Here is a 20,984-nt window from a genome sequence, read left to right as displayed (position 1 = left end):
TAGATCTGATCAGCCCTTCATAGGCAGATTAGATCAGATCAGTCCTTCATAGGCAGATTAGATCAGATCAGCCCTTCATAGGCAGATTAGATCAGATCAGCCCTTCATAGGCAGATTAGATCAGATCAGCCCTTAGTAGGCAGATTAGATCAGATCAGCCCTTAGTAGGCAGATTAGATCAGATCAGCCCTTAGTAGGCAGATTAGATCAGATCAGCCCTTAGTAGGCAGATTAGATCAGATCAGCCCTTCATAGGCAGATTAGATCAGATCAGCCCTTAGTAGGCAGATTAGATCAGATCAGCCCTTCATAGGCAGATTAGATCAGATCAGTCCTTCATAGGCAGATTAGATCAGATCAGCCCTTAGTAGGCAGATTAGATCAGATCAGCCCTTCATAGGCAGATTAGATCAGATCAGCCCTTAGTAGGCAGATTAGATCAGATCAGCCCTTAGTAGGCAGATTAGATCAGATCAGCCCTTCATAGGCAGGGGAACAGGCTGCTCACACTACTACTGACCCCAGATCAGATCAGTCCTTCATAGGCAGATTAGATCTGATCAGCCCTTAGTAGGCAGATTAGATCAGATCAGCCCTTAGTAGGCAGATTAGATCAGATCAGCCCTTAGTAGGCAGATTAGATCAGATCAGCCCTTCATAGGCAGATTAGATCAGATCAGCCCTTAGTAGGCAGATTAGATCAGATCAGCCCTTCATAGGCAGATTGGATCAGATCAGCCCTTAGTAGGCAGATTGGATCAGATCAGCCCTTAGTAGGCAGATTAGATCAGATCAGCCCTTCATAGGCAGATTAGATCAGATCAGCCCTTAGTAGGCAGATTAGATCAGATCAGCCCTTCATAGGCAGATTAGATCAGATCAGCCCTTAGTAGGCAGATTAGATCAGATCAGCCCTTAGTAGGCAGATTAGATCAGATCAGCCCTTCATAGGCAGGGGAACAGGCTGCTCACACTACTACTGACCCCAGATCAGATCAGTCCTTCATAGGCAGATTAGATCTGATCAGCCCTTAGTAGGCAGATTAGATCAGATCAGCCCTTAGTAGGCAGATTAGATCAGATCAGCCCTTAGTAGGCAGATTAGATCAGATCAGCCCTTCATAGGCAGATTAGATCAGATCAGCCCTTAGTAGGCAGATTAGATCAGATCAGCCCTTCATAGGCAGATTGGATCAGATCAGCCCTTAGTAGGCAGATTGGATCAGATCAGCCCTTAGTAGGCAGATTAGATCAGATCAGCCCTTCATAGGCAGATTAGATCAGATCAGCCCTTAGTAGGCAGATTAGATCAGATCAGCCCTTAGTAGGCAGATTAGATCAGATCAGCCCTTCATAGGCAGATTAGATCAGATCAGCCCTTAGTAGGCAGATTAGATCAGATCAGCCCTTAGTAGGCAGATTAGATCAGATCAGCCCTTAGTAGGCAGATTAGATCAGATCAGCCCTTAGTAGGCAGATTAGATCAGATCAGCCCTTAGTAGGCAGATTAGATCAGATCAGCCCTTAGTAGGCAGATTAGATCAGATCAGCCCTTAGTAGGCAGATTAGATCAGATCAGCCCTTAGTAGGCAGATTAGATCAGATCAGCCCTTAGTAGGCAGATTAGATCAGATCAGCCCTTAGTAGGCAGATTAGATCAGATCAGCCCTTAGTAGGCAGGGGAACAGGCTGTTAACCATATCCTCATGTTGATTGTTCATACACTCTTCAAGCCCCATATTAAGGCCCATTTGACCTAGGCTGGCTGGTTTTGGTAATGATAAATGGGCCGACTGTGCCAATGCTAATCTGTTCCATGATTCACAAACTCTGACAATTCCAAGTCAGACAGTTTACAGAAAATGTACTAACAAAATCAACCGTGTTTTGGAAGTCAGGCTCCCACAGTGACACTAAACAGACTTTCTCCGTGAGTAGATGTAGAATCTAGTTCTGTGGGTAAAACCATCTCCTGTTGCCTAGGGATACTGAAATACAGCGGCTCAGAAACCACAGTTTCTCCTCCACAGGTTCACTTTCCACTCATCTTCAGGAAACTGTTGCTTGGTGGAGGCCCGTCTCTCTCTGATGCAAATTTCAACTGTATAGTAGATTCTACCATTGCACAATGACGCCTTCACTTTCCAAACCCATGGAAGGGTAGAGTAGATGTGGTATGTATATCAGACGTGTTCAGAGGTGTACTCCTTCAGTACTCCCCTCCACCGAGACCCTAAATACATAGACGAGGATTCACTTCACCTGACTGAGGGGACTATCATACCACCTCACATTGTAGAGAGCAGATACAGGTACGGCTACAGTTTCTCTAGCTTTCTGAACTCAAGCTCTTTCTGACAAAGTTTTGAATGTGTTTTTGGTTATCTTATTGGATGTTATTACACCGTATGTTATAACAACCTGTCAATCATTAAACTTTTCTTACAGTTGACCTGTATTTTTCATGTTGTTTGAACAGGGACCTCATGGAATTGCTGTCTGAGCTCTAGACACCTCAGGTCTCAGAACGCCCTGTCTCAGCCCTGCTACCCTCCTTGGTACCTGACAGAGAAACAACTGGACCAGACCCTGTCTCAGCCCTGCTACCCTCCTTGGTACCTGACAGAGAAACAACTGGACCAGACCCTGTCTCAGCCCTGCTACCCTCCTTGGTACCTGTCTCAGCCCTGCTACCCTCCTTGGTACCTGACAGAGAAACAACTGGACCAGACCCTGTCTCAGCCCTGCTACCCTCCTTGGTACCTGACAGAGAAACAACTGGACCAGACCCTGTCTCAGCCCTGCTACCCTCCTTGGTACCTGACAGAGAAACAACTGGACCAGACCCTGTCTCAGCCCTGCTACCCTCCTTGGTACCTGTCTCAGCCCTGCTACCCTCCTTGGTACCTGACAGAGAAACAACTGGACCAGACCCTGTCTCAGCCCTGCTACCCTCCTTGGTACCTGACAGAGAAACAACTGGACCAGACCCTGTCTCAGCCCTGCTACCCTCCTTGGTACCTGACAGAGAAACAACTGGACCAGACCCTGTCTCAGCCCTGCTACCCTCCTTGGTACCTGACAGAGAAACAACTGGACCAGACCCTGTCTCAGCCCTGCTACCCTCCTTGGTACCTGACAGAGAAATAACTGGACCAGACCGTGTCTCAGCCCTGCTACCCTCCTTGGTACCTGACAGAGAAATAACTGGACCGGACCCTGTCTCAGCCCTGCTACCCTCCTTGGTACCTGACAGAGAAACAACTGGACCAGACCCTGTCTCAGCCCTGCTACCCTCCTTGGTACCTGTCTCAGCCCTGCTACCCTCCTTGGTACCTGACAGAGAAACAACTGGACCAGAGTCTATAGCAGACCGCTTCAGGACCTGCCTCAAGGTACATAACATACAGTATAGTCTATAGCAGACCGCTTCAGGACCTGCCTCAAGGTACATAACATACAGTATAGTCTATAGCAGACCGCTTCAGGACCTGCCTCAAGGTACATAACATACAGTATAGTCTATAGCAGACCGCTTCAGGACCTGCCTCAAGGTACATAACATACAGTATAGTCTATAGCAGACCACTTCAGGACCTGCCTCAAGGTACATAACATACAGTATAGTCTATAGCAGACCGCTTCAGGACCTGCCTCAAGGTACATAACATACAGTATAGTCTATAGCAGACCACTTCAGGACCTGCCTCAAGGTACATAACATACAGTATAGTCTATAGCAGACCACTTCAGGACCTGCCTCAAGGTACATAACATACAGTATAGTCTATAGCAGACCACTTCAGGACCTGCCTCAAGGTACATAACATACAGTATAGTCTATAGCAGACCACTTCAGGACCTGCCTCAAGGTACATAACATACAGTATAGTCTATAGCAGACCACTTCAGGACCTGCCTCAAGGTACATAACATACAGTATAGTCAAGATCTGATGATAAAACTCTTGAACAGTCTTTCATCTCTATGACGCATGAGTCACATAACTTTGATAACGTGAATGCACTTTCTTTCAGTCAATACAGAGATGTTAACAGTAATACAGAGATGTTAACAGTAATACAGAGGTGTTAACAGTAATACAGCGATGTTAAATAGGAATACAGAGATGTTAAATAGTAATACAGAGATGTTAAATAGGAATACAGAGATGTTAAATAGTAATACAGCGATGTTAAATAGGAATACAGAGATGTTAAATAGTAATACAGAGATGTTAAATAGTAATACAGAGATGTTAAATAGGAATACAGAGATGTTAAATAGTAATACAGAGATGTTAAATAGGAATACAGAGATGTTAAATAGTAATACAGAGATGTTAACAGTAATGCAGAGATGTTAAATAGTAATACAGAGATGTTAAATAGTAATACAGAGATGTTAAATAGTAATACAGAGATGTTAACAGTAATGCAGAGATGTTAAATAGTAATACAGAGATGTTAAATAGTAATACAGAGATGTTAACAGTAATGTGTCTGTATCTATGTAATGTGTCTGTATCTATGTAATGTATCTATGTAATGTGTCTGTATCTATGTAATGTGTCTGTATCTATGTAATGTGTCTATGTAATGTATCTGTATCTATGTAATGTGTCTGTATCTATGTAATGTGTCTGTATCTATGTAATGTATCTCTGTAATGTGTCTTTATCTATGTAATGTGTCTGTATCTATGTAATGTATCTATGTAATGTGTTTGTATCTATGTAATGTATCTATGTAATGTGTCTGTATCTATGTAATGTGTCTGTATCTATGTAATGTGTCTGTATCTATGTAATGTATCTATGTAATGTTCAGTCATTAGCCAGCTTTTGGGTTCTCTTAATGTCCTGATCCTGACCAGTATTAACAGGCAGTGGGTTATCTTAATGTCCAGATCCTGACCAGTATTAACAGGCAGTGGGTTCTCTAATGTCCTGATCCTGACCAGTATTAACAGGCAGTGGGTTCTCTTAATGTCCTGATCCTGACCAGTATTAACAGGCAGTGGGTTATCTTAATGTCCAGATCCTGACCAGTATTAACAGGCAGTGGGTTATCTTAATGTCCTGATCCTGACCAGTATTAACAGGCAGTGGGTTATCTTAATGTCCTGATCCTGACCAGTATTAACAGGCAGTGGGTTCTCTTAATGTCCTGATCCTGACCAGTATTAACAGGCAGTGGGTTCTCTTAATGTCCAGATCCTGACCAGTACTAACAGGCAGTGGGTTATCTTAATGTCCTGATCCTGACCAGTATTAACAGGCAGTGGGTTATCTTAATGTCCTGATCCTGACCAGTATTAACAGGCAGTGGGTTATCTTAATGTCCTGATCCTGACCAGTATTAACAGGCAGTGGGTTCTCTTAATGTCCTGATCCTGACCAGTATTAACAGGCAGTGGGTTATCTTAATGTCCTGATCCTGACCAGTATTAACAGGCAGTGGGTTCTCTTAATGTCCAGATCCTGACCAGTATTAACAGGCAGTGGGTTATCTTAATGTCCTGATCCTGACCAGTATTAACAGGCAGTGGGTTATCTTAATGTCCAGATCCTGACCAGTATTAACAGGCAGTGGGTTATCTTAATGTCCTGATCCTGACCAGTATTAACAGGCAGTGGGTTATCTTAATGTCCAGATCCTGACCAGTATTAACAGGCAGTGGGTTCTCTTAATGTCCTGATCCTGACCAGTATTAACAGGCAGTGGGTTATCTTAATGTCCAGATCCTGACCAGTATTAACAGGCAGTGGGTTATCTTAATGTCCTGATCCTGACCAGTATTAACAGGCAGTGGGTTATCTTAATGTCCAGATCCTGACCAGTATTAACAGGCAGTGGGTTATCTTAATGTCCTGATCCTGACCAGTATTAACAGGCAGTGGGTTATCTTAATGTCCTGATCCTGACCAGTATTAACAGGCAGTGGGTTCTCTTAATGTCCTGATCCTGACCAGTATTAACAGGCAGTGGGTTATCTTAATGTCCAGATCCTGACCAGTATTAACAGGCAGTGGGTTATCTTAATGTCCAGATCCTGACCAGTATTAACAGGCAGTGGGTTATCTTAATGTCCTGATCCTGACCAGTATTAACAGGCAGTGGGTTCTCTTAATGTCCTGATCCTGACCAGTATTAACAGGCAGTGGGTTCTCTTAATGTCCAGATCCTGACCAGTATTAACAGGCAGTGAGAGTAATACAGTAACCAGGGAAGATAAACTGGAACAATGGACACATTCAGCTGGCCTCGCTCTCAGGGTGACGTCTAACAGATAATAGGCAAATCAGTCTGCTGCCCTTCAACCTGCAGCCTCACTGCACTGACTGTTTCCTACTGGTTAGGATTAGGTTAACATTAGGTTTATGCTTGGGTTAGGATTAGGTTAACATTAGGTTTATGCTTGGGTTAGGATTAGGTTAACATTAGGTTTATGCTTGGGTTAGGATTAGGTTAACATTAGGTCTATGCTTGGGTTAGGATTAGGTTAACATTAGGTTTATGCTTGGGTTAGGATTAGGTTAACATTAGGTTTATGCTTGGGTTAGGATTAGGTTAACATTAGGTTTATGCTTGGGTTAGGATTAGGTTAACATTAGGTTTATGCTTGGGTTAGGATTAGGTTAACATTAGGTCTATGCTTGGGTTAGGATTAGGTTAACATTAGGTTTATGCTTGGGTTAGGATTAGGTTAACATTAGGTTTATGCTTGGGTTAGGATTAGGTTAACATTAGGTCTATGCTTGGGTTAGGATTAGGTTAACATTAGGTTTATGCTTGGGTTAGGATTAGGTTAACATTAGGTTTATGCTTGGGTTAGGATTAGGTTAACATTAGGTCTATGCTTGGGTTAGGATTAGGTTAACATTAGGTTTATGCTTGGGTTAGGATTAGGTTAACATTAGGTTTATGCTTGGGTTAGGATTAGGTTAACATTAGGTCTATGCTTGGGTTAGGATTAGGTTAACATTAGGTTTATGCTTGGGTTAGGATTAGGTTAACATTAGGTTTATGCTTGGGTTAGGATTAGGTTAACATTAGGTCTATGCTTGGGTTAGGATTAGGTTAACATTAGGTTTATGCTTGGGTTAGGATTAGGTTAACATTAGGTTTATGCTTGGGTTAGGATTAGGTTAACATTAGGTTTATGCTTGGGTTAGGATTAGGTTAACATTAGGTCTATGCTTGGGTTAGGATTAGGTTAACATTAGGTTTATGCTTGGGTTAGGATTAGGTTAACATTAGGTTTATGCTTGGGTTAGGATTAGGTTAACATTAGGTCTATGCTTGGGTTAGGATTAGGTTAACATTAGGTTTATGCTTGGGTTAGGATTAGGTTAACATTAGGTTTATGCTTGGGTTAGGATTAGGTTAACATTAGGTCTATGCTTGGGTTAGGATTAGGTTAACATTAGGTTTATGCTTGGGTTAGGATTAGGTTAACATTAGGTCTATGCTTGGGTTAGGATTAGGTTAACATTAGGTTTATGCTTGGGTTAGGATTAGGTTAACATTAGGTTTATGCTTGGGTTAGGATTAGGTTAACATTAGGTCTATGCTTGGGTTAGGATTAGGTTAACATTAGGTTTATGCTTGGGTTAGGATTAGGTTAACATTAGGTCTATGCTTGGGTTAGGATTAGGTTAACATTAGGTTTATGCTTGGGTTAGGATTAGGTTAACATTAGGTTTATGCTTGGGTTAGGATTAGGTTAACATTAGGTTTATGCTTGGGTTAGGATTAGGTTAACATTAGGTTTATGCTTGGGTTAGGATTAGGTTAACATTAGGTTTATGCTTGGGTTAGGATTAGGTTAACATTAGGTTTATGCTTGGGTTAGGATTAGGTTAACATTAGGTTTATGCTTGGGTTAGGATTAGGTTAACATTAGGTTTATGCTTGGGTTAGGATTAGGTTAACATTAGGTTTATGCTTGGGTTAGGATTAGGTTAACATTAGGTTTATGCTTGGGTTAGGATTAGGTTAACATTAGGTATATGCTTGGGTTAGGATTAGGTTAACATTAGGTTTATGCTTGGGTTAGGATTAGGTTAACATTAGGTTTATGCTTGGGTTAGGATTAGGTTAACATTAGGTTTATGCTTGGGTTAGGATTAGGCTAACATTAGGTTTATGCTTGGGTTAGGATTAGGCTAACATTAGGTTTATGCTTGGGTTAGGATTAGGTTAACATTAGGTTTATGCTTGGGTTAGGATTAGGCTAACATTAGGTTTATGCTTGGGTTAGGATTAGGTTAACATTAGGTTTATGCTTGGGTTAGGATTAGGTTAACATTAGGTATATGCTTGGGTTAGGATTAGGTTAACATTAGGTTTATGCTTGGGTTAGGATTAGGTTAACATTAGGTCTATGCTTGGGTTAGGATTAGGTTAACATTAGGTATATGCTTGGGTTAGGATTAGGTTAACATTAGGTTTATGCTTGGGTTAGGATTAGGTTAACATTAGGTTTATGCTTGGGTTAGGATTAGGTTAACATTAGGTCTATGCTTGGGTTAGGATTAGGTTAACATTAGGTGTATGCTTGGGTTAGGATTAGGTTCACATTAGGTTTATGCTTGGGTTAGGATTAGGTAAACATTAGGTTTATGGTTGGGTTAGGATTAGGTTCACATTAGGTCTATGCTTGGGTTAGGATTATGTTCACATTAGGTCTATGCTGGGTTAGGATTAGGTTCACATTAGGTCTATGCTTGGGTTAGGATTAGGTTCACATTAGGTTTATGCTTGGGTTAGGATTAGGTTAACATTAGGTATATGCTTGGGTTAGGATTAGGTTAACATTAGGTATATGCTTAGGTTAGGATTAGGTTAACATTAGGTTTATGCTTGGGTTAGGATTAGGTAAACATTAGGTTTATGCTTGGGTTAGGATTAGGTTAACATTAGGTTTATGCTTGGGTTAGGATTAGGTTAACATTAGGTCTATGCTTGGGTTAGGATTAGGTTAACATTAGGTCTATGCTTGGGTTAGGATTAGGTTAACATTAGGTATATGCTTGGGTTAGGATTAGGTTAACATTAGGTATATGCTTGGGTTAGGGTTAGGTTATCTCTGCTCATTGTTCTCATCTGTGCTGACTGCTGTCCTGCTTGGTGGGGTGTGGATAGGACCGGGTCAGGATGGACCAGAGCCTGCCAGCGGTGGAGTCCCAGCAGGACCAGGGGACAGAGGGGAGTCTGCGGACAGGGTGCAGGCACAGAGAGATGGCCCTGAAGTGGTTCATGGAGACTCAAGCTCCTCTCATCCTCCATGAGGGAAATGTCCCCTCCTGGTTCGAAGGATTCATCACCAGAAGGTAAGTACTTCTACATACAGGTCTATTGAGAGATTGACTGGATTGGAGATTGATTGGCAAATCTTGTCTGTTTTGTGCAGTGCATGCCAGCATGACGACAGGTGTTGTTAGGGGGGTGACTCACAGCATAATTCCTTTTCAAGCAACTGGAAGGATTTATGATTTATATTTTAATTTGGAATAACGAACTTTGAACTCTATTAAATGAGCAAAGATGCATTAATTTCCTTTCCAGTGTTTTCTTGAATTATCGCTACCTTCTGTTTGTGATTTTTCAGTCATTGTGTTTGTGAGATGTAGATATCAATAATATCTCCCTATAACATATCAATAATACCTCCCTATAACATATCAATAATACCTCCCATATCAATAATACCTCCCATATCAATAATACCTCCCATATCAATAATACCTCCCTATAACATATCAATAATATCTCCCTATAACATATCAATTTTACCTCCCTATAACATATCAATAATACCTCCCATATCAATAATACCTCCCATATCAATAATACCTCCCTATAACATATCAATAATACCTCCCTATAACATATCAATAATATCTCCCTATAACATATCAATAATACCTCCCTATAACATATCAATAATACCTCCCTATAACATATCAATAATACCTCCCATATCAATAATACCTCCCATATCAATAATACCTCCCTATAACATATCAATAATACCTCCCATATCAATAATACCTCCCATATCAATAATACCTCCCTATAACATATCAACAATATCTCCCTATAACATATCAATAATACCTCCCATATCAATAATACCTCCCATATCAATAATACCTCCCTATAACATATCAATAATACCTCCCATATCAATAATACCTCCCATATCAATAATACCTCCCTATAACATATCAATAATACCTCCCTATAACATATCAATAATACCTCCCTATAACATATCAATAATACCTCCCTATAACATATCAATAATACCTCCCATATCAATAATACCTCCCATATCAATAATACCTCCCTATAACATATCAATAATACCTCCCATATCAATAATACCTCCCTATAACATATCAATATTACCTCCCTATAACATATCAATAATACCTCCCTATAACATATCAATAATACCTCCCATATCAATAATACCTCCCATATCAATAATACCTCCCTATAACATATCAATAATACCTCTCATATCAATAATACCTCCAATATCAATAATACCTCCCATATCAATAATACCTCCCTATAACATATCAATAATACCTCCCATATCAATAATACCTCCCTATAACATATCAATAATACCTCCCTATAACATATCAATAATACCTCCCTATAACATATCAATAATACCTCCCATATCAATAATACCTCCCTATAACATATCAATAATACCTCCCTATAACATATCAATAATACCTCCCTATAACATATCAATAATATCTCCCATATCAATAATACCTCCCATATCAATAATACCTCCCTATAACATATCAATAATATCTCCCTATAACATATCAATTATACCTCCCTATAACATATCAAAAATACCTCCCATATCAATAATACCTCCCATATCAATAATACCTCCCATATCAATAATACCTCCCTATAACATATCAATAATATCTCCCTATAACATATCAATAATACCTCCCATATCAATAATACCTCCCATATCAATAATACCTCCCATATCAATAATACCTCCCTATAACATATCAATAATACCTCCCATATCAATAATACCTCCCATATCAATAATACCTCCCTATAACATATCAAAATTACCTCCCATATCAATAATACCTCCCATATCAATAATACCTCCCTATAACATATCAATAATATCTCCCTATAACATATCAATAATACCTCCCATATCAATAATACCTCCCATATCAATAATACCTCCCTATAACATATCAATAATACCTCCCATATCAATAATACCTCCCATATCAATAATACCTCCCTATAACATATCAATAATACCTCCCATATCAATAATACCTCACATATCAATAATACCTCCTTATAACATATCAATAATACCTCCCTATAACATATCAATAATACCTCCCATATCAATAATACCTCCCATATCAATAATACCTCCCTATAACATATCAATAATACCTCCCATATCAATAATACCTCCCATATCAATAATACCTCCCTATAACATATCAATAATACCTCCCTATAACATATCAATAATATCTCCCATATCAATAATACCTCCCATATCAATAATACCTCCCTATAACATATCAATAATACCTCCCTATAACATATCAATAATATCTCCCATATCAATAATACCTCCCATATCAATAATACCTCCCTATAACATATCAATAATACCTCCCATATCAATAATACCTCCCATATCAATAATACCTCCCTATAACATATCAATAATACCTCCCTATAACATATCAATAATACCTCCCATATCAATAATACCTCCCATATCAATAATACCTCCCTATAACATATCAATAATACTCCCTATAACATATCAATAATACCTCCCTATAACATATCAATAATACCTCCCTATAACATATCAATAATACCTCCCTATAACATATCAATAATACCTCCCATATCAATAATACCTCCCTATAACATATCAATAATACTCCCTATAACATATCAATAATACCTCCCTATAACATATCAATAATACCTCCCTATAACATATCAATAATACCTCCCTATAACATATCAATAATACCTCCCATATCAGTAATATCTCCCTATAACATATCAATAATACCTTTATGAGGGTTAAGGGATATTTTTTTTACATTGGTTGATATTGCTTTTTAATGCTTTTAATGCTTCTGTAGAGATGCTGAGGAGATGCTGAGAAACAAGGACCTGGGCTGTTTCCTGGTCCGACTAAGTGACAAAGCCATGGGATACATCCTGTCATACAGGTCCGTTCTGGTTGTCGTTCTTCTATGGTAGATAACAGAGATACCAGTGGAGATAACAGGGTTATGGCACAGCGGTCTAAGGGACTGCACCTCAGTGCTAAGGGGCTGTATCACAACCGGCCGTGATCGGGAGTCCCATAGGGCAGCGCACAATTGGCTCAGCATCGTCAGGGTTAGGGGAGGGTTTGGCCAGGGAAGGCATTCATTGTAAATAAGAATTTGTTCTTTAAAAAACAGTGAAGACACCAGTGGAAATAACATAAATAACAGTGGAGATACCAGGGGATATAACATAAATAACAGTGGAGATATTAATGGAGATAACAAAGGTACCAGTGGAGATAACATAGATAACAGTGGCAATATTAATGGAGATAACAAAGGTACCAGTGAAGACAACATAGATAACAGTGGAGATACCAGGGGATATAACATAAATAACAGTGGAGATACCAGGGGAGATAACATAGATAACAAACATAGATAACAGTGGAGATACCAGGGGATATAACATAAATAACAGTGGAGATACCAGGGGATATAACATAAATAACAGTGGAGATACCAGTGGATATAACATAGATAACAGTGGCAATATTAATGGAGATAACAAAGGTACCAGTGGAGATAACATAGATAACAGTGAAGACAACATAGATAACAGTGAAGACAACATAGATAACAGTGGAGATAACATAGATAACAGCGGAGGTTAAAATAGATTCAAGCGGAGATAACAGTGGAGATAACATAGATAACAGTTGAGATAACATGGAGATAACATTGGAGATAACATAGATAACAGATGAGATAACATGGAGATAACAGTGGAAATAACATAGATAACAGTTGAGATAACATGGAGATAACAGTGGAGATATTTATTTGTATTTATTTATTTAACCTTTATTTAACAGTGGAGATAACATAGATAACAGTGGAGATAACGGTGGATATAACATAGATAACTGTGGTGATAACATAGATAACTGTGGTGATAACATAGATAACTGTGGTGATAACATAGATAACATAGATACTGTGGAGACAACCGTGGAGATAACAGTGGGGATAACAATGGAGATACAAGTGGAGATAACATAGATAACTGTTGAGATAACATAGATAACATCGGAGATAACACAAATAACAGTGAATATAACATAGAAAACAGTGGATATAACATACCAGTGGAGATACCATAGGTAACAGTGGAGAGAAATAGATAACAGTGGAGACAACAGTGGAAATAACAGTGGAGATAACATACCAGTGGAGATAACATAGATACCAGTGGAGATAACATAGATAACAGTGGAGATAAAGTGGTGATAACAGTGGAGATAATACATATAACAGTGCGGAAAACATAGATAACAGAAGAGATAAACATAGATAAGAGTTGAGCTAGCACACCAGTGGAGATAACATAGATAACAGTGAAGATAATGTAGTTAACAGTTGATATAACAGTGGAGATAACATAGATAATAGTGGAGATAACATGGATAAAATGTGAAATAACAGTGGAGATACCATAGATAACAGTAGAGATAACAATAGAGATAACATATGTAATAGTGGAGATAACAGTAGAGATAACAGTGGAGATAAAATATATGACAGTGGAGATAGCACAGATAACAGTATAGATAACAGTGGAGATAACATAGATAACAGTCAAGATAACATAGATAGCTGTGGAGATAACATAGATAACAGGCAAGATAACATAGATAGCTGTGGAGATAACATAGATACGAGTGGAGATAACAGTGATGATAACATAGATAAGAGTGGAGATAACAGTGGAGATTGTATAGATAACAGTGGAGATAACATAGATAACAGAGGAGATAACATAGATAACAATGGAGATAACATATATAAAAGTTGATATAACATTCCAGTGGAGATAACATAGATACCAGTGGAGATAACATAGATAACAGTAGAGGTACCAGTTGAGATAACAGTGGAGATAGCATAGATAACAGTGGAGATAACATATGTAACAGTAGAGATAACATATATACCAGTGGAGATATCGTAGTGGAGATAACAGTGTAGATAACATAGACACCAGTGGAGATAACATAGATAACAGTGGAGATAACAGTGGAGATAATACATATAACAGTGCAGATAACATAGATAACAGAGGAGATAACATATATAACTGTGGAAATAGCACACCATTGGAGATAATATAGATAACAGTGGAGATAATGTAGTTAACAGTGGATATAACAGTGGAGATAACATAGATCAAATTGGAGATAACAGTAGAGATAACGGTGGAGATAAAATATATGACAGTGGAGATAACATAGATAACAGTATAGATAACAGTGAAGATAACATAGATAACAGTATAGATAACAGTGAAGATAACATAGATAACAGTCGAGATAACATAGATAGCTGTGGAGATAATAGATAAGAGTGGAGATAAGAGTGGAGATAGCATGGATAACAGTGGAGATGACATAGATAACAGTGGATATAACAGTGGAGATAGCATAGATAACTGTGGAGATAACATATATAACAGTGGAGATAACATAGATAACAGAGGAGATAACATAGATAACAGTGGATATAACAGTGTAGATAACCGTGTAGATACCATAGATAACAGTAGAGATAACAATGGAGATAACGTAGATAACAGTGAGATAACATAGATAAATGTTGTGATAGCAGTGGCGATACCATAGATAACAGTGTAGATAACATATATAACAGTGGAGATAACATTGTTAACAGTGGAGATAACATAGATAGCTGTGGAGATAGCATAGATAAGAGAGATAACAGCGAAGATAACATTGATAACAGTGGAGATAACATAGATAGCTGTGGGGATAGCATAGACAAGAGAGATAACAGTGGAGATAACATTGATAACAGTGGAGATAACATATATAGCTGTGGAGATAGCATAGATAAGAGAGATAACAATGGAGATAACATAGATAACAGTGGAGACAAAAAAAACATATTTTTTCTATTTAACCAGGTAGGCCAGTTGAGAACAAGTTCTCATTTACAACTGCGACCTGGCCAAGATAAAGCAAAGCAGTGCGACAAAAACAACAACACAGAGTTACACATGGGATGAACAAACGTACAGTCAATAACACAATAGAATATCTGAATACAGTGTGTTCAAATGTAGAAGATTATGGAGGTAAGGCAATAAATAGGCCATAGTGGCGAAATAATTACAATTTAACAATTAACACTGGAGTGATAGATGTGCAGATGAGGATGTGGAAGTAGAAATACTGGTGTGCAAAAGAGCAGAAAAAAAACTAAACAAAACTAATATGGGGTTGAGGTAGGTAGTTGGTTGGATGGGCTATTTACAGATGGGCTGTGTACAGCTGTAGAGATCGGTAAGCTGCTCTGACAGCCGATGCTTGAAGTTAGAGAGGGAGATATAAGTCTCCAACTTCAGTGATTTTTGCAATTCGTTCCAGTCATTGGCAGCAGAGAACTGGAAGGAAAGGCGGCCAAAGGAAGTGTTGGCTTTGGGGATGACCAGTGAAATATACCTGCTGGAGCGCGTGCTACGGGTGGGTGTTGCTATGGTGACCAGTGAGCTGAGATAAGGCGGAGCTTTACCTAGCAAAGACTTATAGATGACCTGGAGCCTGTGGGTTTGGCGACGAATATGTAGCGAGGACCAGCCAACGAGAGCATACAGGTCACAATGGTGGGTAGTATATGGGGCTTTAGTGACAAAACTGATGGCACTGTGATAGACTGCATCCAATTTGCTGAGTAGAGTATTGGAGGCTGTTTTGTAAATGACATTGCCGAAGTCAAGGATCGGCACATATATACCAGTGGAGATAGCATATATAACAGTGGAGATAACATAGATAATAGTGGAGATAACATAGAAAACAGTGGAGATAATTGTGGCAATAACATACAGTGGGGAGAACAAGTATTTGATACACTGCTGATTTTGCAGGTTTTCCTACTTACAAAGCATGTAGAGGTCTGTAATTTGTATCATAGGTACACTTCAACTGTGAGAGACAGAATCTAAAACAAAAATCCAGAAAATCACATTGTATGATTTTTAAGTAATTAATTAGCATTTTATTGCATGACATAAGTATTTGATCACCTACCAACCAGTAAGAATTCCGGCTCTCACAGACCTGTTAGTTTTTCTTTAAGAAGCCCTCCTGTTCTCCACTCATTACCTGTATTAACTGCACCTGTTTGAACTCGTTACCTGTATAAAAGACACCTGTCCACACACTCAATCAAACAGACTCCAACCTCTCCACAATGGCCAAGACCAGAGAGCTGTGTAAGGACATCAGGGGTAAAATTGTAGACCTGCACAAGGCTGGGATGGGCTACAGGACAATAGGCAAGCAGCTTGGTGAGAAGGCAACAACTGTTGGCGCAATTATTAGAAAATGGAAGAAGTTGAAGATGACAGTCAATCACCCTCGGTCTGGGGCTCCATGCAAGATCTCACCTCGTGGGGCATCAATGATCATGAGGAAGGTGAGGGATCAGCCCAGAACTACACGGCAGGACCTGGTCAATGACCTGAAGAGAGCTGGGACCACAGTCTCAAAGAAAACCATTAGTAACACACTACGCCGTCATGGATTAAAATCCTGCAGCGCATGCAAGGTCCCCCTGCTCAAGCCAGCGCATGTCCAGGCCCGTCTGAAGTTTGCCAATGACCATCTGGATGATCCAGAGGAGGAATGGGAGAAGATCATGTGGTCTGATGAGACAAAAATAGAGCTTTTTGGTCTAAACTCCACTCGCCCTGTTTGGAGGAAGAAGAAGGATGAGTACAACCCCAAGAACACCATCCCAACCGTGAAGCATGGAGGTGGAAACATCATTCTTTGGGGATGCTTTTCTGCAAAGGGGACAGGACGACTGCACCGTATTGAGGGGAGGATGGATGGGGCCATGTATCGCGAGATCTTGGCCAACAACCTCCTTCCCTCAGTAAGAGGATTGAAGATGGGTCGTGACTGGGTCTTCCAGCATGACAACGACCCGAAACATACAGCCAGGGCAACTAAGGAGTGAAGAAGCATCTCAAGGTCCTGGAGTGGCCTAGCTAGTCTCCAGACCTGAACCCAATAGAAAATCTTTGGAGGGAGCTGAAAGTCCATATTGCCCAGCGACAGCCCCGAAACCTAAAGGATCTGGAGAAGGTCTGTATGGAGGAGTGGGCCAAAAAACCCTGCTGCAGTGTGTGCAAACCTGGTCAAGAACTACAGGAAACGTATGATCTCTGTAATTGCAAACCAAGGTTTCTGTACCAAATATGAAGTTCTGCTTTTCTGATGTATCAAATACTTATGTCATGCAATAAAATGCAAATTAATTACTTAAAAATCATACAATGTGATTTTCTGGATTTTTGTTTTAGATTCCGTCTCTCACAGTTGAAGTGTACCTATGATACAAATTACAGACCTCTACATGCTTTGTAAGTAGTAAAACCTGCAAAATCGGCAGTGTATCAAATACTTGTTCTCCCCACTGCAGATAACAGTGAAGATAACATAGATAACAGTGGAGATAACAATGGAGATAACAATGGCGATAACAGTGGAGATAACATAGATAACAGTGGAGATAACATTGATAATAGTGGAGATAACATAGAAAACAGTGGAGATAACTGTGGCAATAACATGGATAACAGCGGAGATAAGAATGGAGATAACATAGATAACAGTGGAGATAACAATGGAGATAACATAGATAATAGTGGAGATAACATAGAAAACAGTGGAGATAATTGTGGCAATAACATAGATAACAGTGGAGATAACAATGGAGATAACAGTGGAGATAACAATGGAGATGACAGTGGACCACAGTAGAACACAGCAGCATACCCCGGACTTACCAGTGTTATTATTGTCTTCCAGAGGCCGTGATCGATGCAGACACTTTGTAATCAACCAGAGTAAGTCAGGCCAGTTCATAGTGTCTGGAGACACAGAGGAGCATGAGACCCTGGGAGAACTGATTGAACACTACAAGACCAGCCCTATAGAGCCCTTCAGAGAGTACCTGACCTGTTCCTGTCTAGAGGTGAGGAGAGACTTTGTCTCTAGCCTGGCCCAGACCAGATGTTTAACCCTTCAGAGAGTACCTGACCTGCTCCTGTCTAAAGGTGAGGAGAGACCCTCTCTAGCCTGGCCCAGACCAGTTGTTTAACCCTTCAGAGAATATCTGACCTGTTCCTGTCTAGAGGTGAAGAGAGACCCTCTCTAGCCTGGCCCAGACCAGTTGTTTAACCCTTCAGAGAGTACCTGACCTGCTCCTGTCTAAAGGTGAGGAGAGACCCTCTCTAGCCTGGCCCAGACCAGTTGTTTAACCCTTCAGAGAGTACCTGACCTATTCCTGTCTAGAGGTGAAGAGAGACTTTGTCTCTAGCCTGGCCCAGACCAGTTGATTAAGCCTTTAGAGAGTACCTGACCTGCTCTTGTCTAGAGGTGAAGAGAGACTGTCTCTAGCCTGGCCCAGACCAGTTGTTTAACCCTTCAGAGAGTACCTGACCTGTTCCTGTCCAGAGGTGAAGAGAGACCCTCTCTAGCCTGGCCCAGACCAGTTGTTTAACCCTTCAGAGAGTACCTGACCTATTCCTGTCTAGAGGTGAAGAGAGACTTTGTCTCTAGCCTGGCCCAGACCAGTTGTTTAAGCCTTCAGAGAGTACCTGACCTGCTCTTGTCTAGAGGTGAAGAGAGACTGTCTCTAGCCTGGCCCAGACCAGTTGTTTAACCCTTCAGAGAGTACCTGACCTGTTCCTGTCTAGAGGTGAAGAGAGACCCTCTCTAGCCTGGTCTATTTGTGCTGTCTTGCCAGCTTCACGGATCTGGGACCAAGTTACACAATCTTTACGTTATCATTTGAATTCAAGAAGGTATTCATGAAGGCATTTTGTAAGATAGTGTGTGTCTAACTGGTTCAAGAACGTATCTTGTCAGTTATAATGGTAGTGTTTACAGAATACAGTATTTCAGTAAATACATCTTGTCAGCTATAATGGTGGTGTGCACTGTACCTGTTAGTAAAACTGATGATGTCATGCTCATTCAGTCTTCCAGAGGAGAAGTCTATGACATCATCAAAGTCAACCTCAGAGAGAAGCCGGGGGTCAGTGTGAGAGCTGTGAGGAGCCTGTGGGATGCACAGAGTGACCAGCAGGGTGACTGGACCAGGGCTAGTCCTAGTGACCACGCCGGGGAGCATGCTCCTCCTCCCACACTGCCTCCCAAAAGCAGCAGGAAACCAGAGGTAAGTGTACAAATAATATGTTTATTCGACGTACGATTGTAAGGCAACCCGCTATAATAGGATTGTGAGTTTGCTCATCAAAATGTTCACACACAAACTACAGTCCAATTGCATCTGGTTTCTTGTAACGTACAACACTACAGCTTTATAGGGGGGTTGGTAGAACATTCAACTAACAGATGTCAAGTCAAAGGGCCTCTTTGTAAAACGCAGGTGTAACCAAATCACTTCCTCATGTCTCTCTAACCAGGAAGTGCCAACTGTACCTAGAGTACCACCTGTGCCTAGAAGGGCCGGTCCTTTGAAGAGCAGTTCCCTGGATGACCACCAGGGTAGTGCTCAGAGAAGGGTGTTGTATGCCCAGCTGGAGAAGCACAAGGCCATGAATCCCCAACCCAGGAGCCTGGAGGGTCTACCCAGAGCTCCAGAAGGAAGGGCTGAAGGCCTGGGTCCTGTAGCCCAACATCAGACCCCTCCTCAGAGGGGGGGCATCCCCAGTGGTAGACCTGGAGCCCCAGGCCCAGACACAGTCTACTCAGAGCTATTCAGCCTGCAGGACTGCAAGAGCAAGTCTCTGCCTCTCCTGGACCTGGATCCTGACTCAGAGGAGGGGGCCAATAACTCCTACAGGCTGAGTGCACCTTCTTTCACCCCCCCAAGCCTCTCTCCCAACCCCACCAAACGGACCACTAGCCCCTCCCTTCTGGACCAGAGCTACCCATCCGGACCTTCCCTTCTGGACCAGAGCTACCCATCCGGACCTTCCCTTCTGGACCAGAGCTACCCATCCGGACCTTCCCTTCTGGACCAGAGGTACCACAAGGATACTTCCAAAAGACCTCCCATAATCAGCCACAGTCTGGAACATCTATGTAACAACCCCATACCTGCCCTCGTGTATCAACTGGCAGGTAGACCCAGGGACCAGGAAGGACCCATGGCATCATTCATGACATCATCCATGACATCATCACCACAGGAAGAGGAAGAGGTAGCTAACAGTCTGTACGCTGAGGTCCCTTGTGAGCCGGTCCTCCATCTCCTAATGGACGACACCTACGAACACATACCAGAGTTCGGACTGAAAGGACCAGCCAGACCTTATGAACACATACCAGAGTTAGGACTGAAAGGATCAGCCAGACCTTATGAACACATACCAGAGTTAGGACTGAAAGGATCAGACAGACCTTATGAACACATACCAGAGTTAGGACTGACAGGATCAGCCAGACCTTCTGCTAACAACCACACCTATGAGTCAGTGGGGGAGCTCAAGTCCAAACACAACACCTCTTCTTGGGGTATAAAGGTGGGTACCACATCCAGACATGTCCATGGTAATGGTAGTGACAGTCATACACTGCTAGATCTGATTCGAATGTGA

The 20,984-nt window shown here is 40.9% G+C and overlaps 1 protein-coding gene across 1 annotated transcript; it reads left to right on the top strand.

Moving 5' to 3' along the window:
* Positions 1 to 9,161: 9,161 nt before the first annotated feature.
* LOC139577950 (uncharacterized) lies at positions 9,162 to 20,984 on the top strand. Its single transcript, XM_071405072.1, has 5 exons — positions 9,162 to 9,337; positions 12,200 to 12,289; positions 18,226 to 18,448; positions 19,400 to 19,597; positions 19,761 to 20,984. Exons 1-5 carry the CDS (start codon positions 9,162 to 9,164, stop codon positions 20,982 to 20,984), a joined length of 1,911 nt encoding a protein of 636 aa, XP_071261173.1.

The sequence above is a fragment of the Salvelinus alpinus genome, chromosome 6 (assembly GCF_045679555.1).
Source record: "Salvelinus alpinus chromosome 6, SLU_Salpinus.1, whole genome shotgun sequence".
Lineage (NCBI taxonomy): Eukaryota > Metazoa > Chordata > Actinopteri > Salmoniformes > Salmonidae > Salvelinus > Salvelinus alpinus.
This window is presented reverse-complemented; position numbering and strand designations above follow the sequence as displayed.

What these genes read in the sequence shown, in the direction of transcription:
- LOC139577950 (XM_071405072.1), top strand. Translation starts at nt 9,162, where the DNA reads ATGGACCAGAGCCTGCCAGCGGTGGAGTCCCAGCAGGACCAGGGGACA. An exon ending in GAAGGATTCATCACCAGAAG is followed by an intron (nt 9,338 to 12,199) that starts GTAAGTACTTCT and finishes ATGCTTCTGTAG; the next exon opens with AGATGCTGAGGAGATGCTGA. An exon ending in AAAGCAGCAGGAAACCAGAG is followed by an intron (nt 19,598 to 19,760) that starts GTAAGTGTACAA and finishes GGGGGTTGGTAG; the next exon opens with AACATTCAACTAACAGATGT.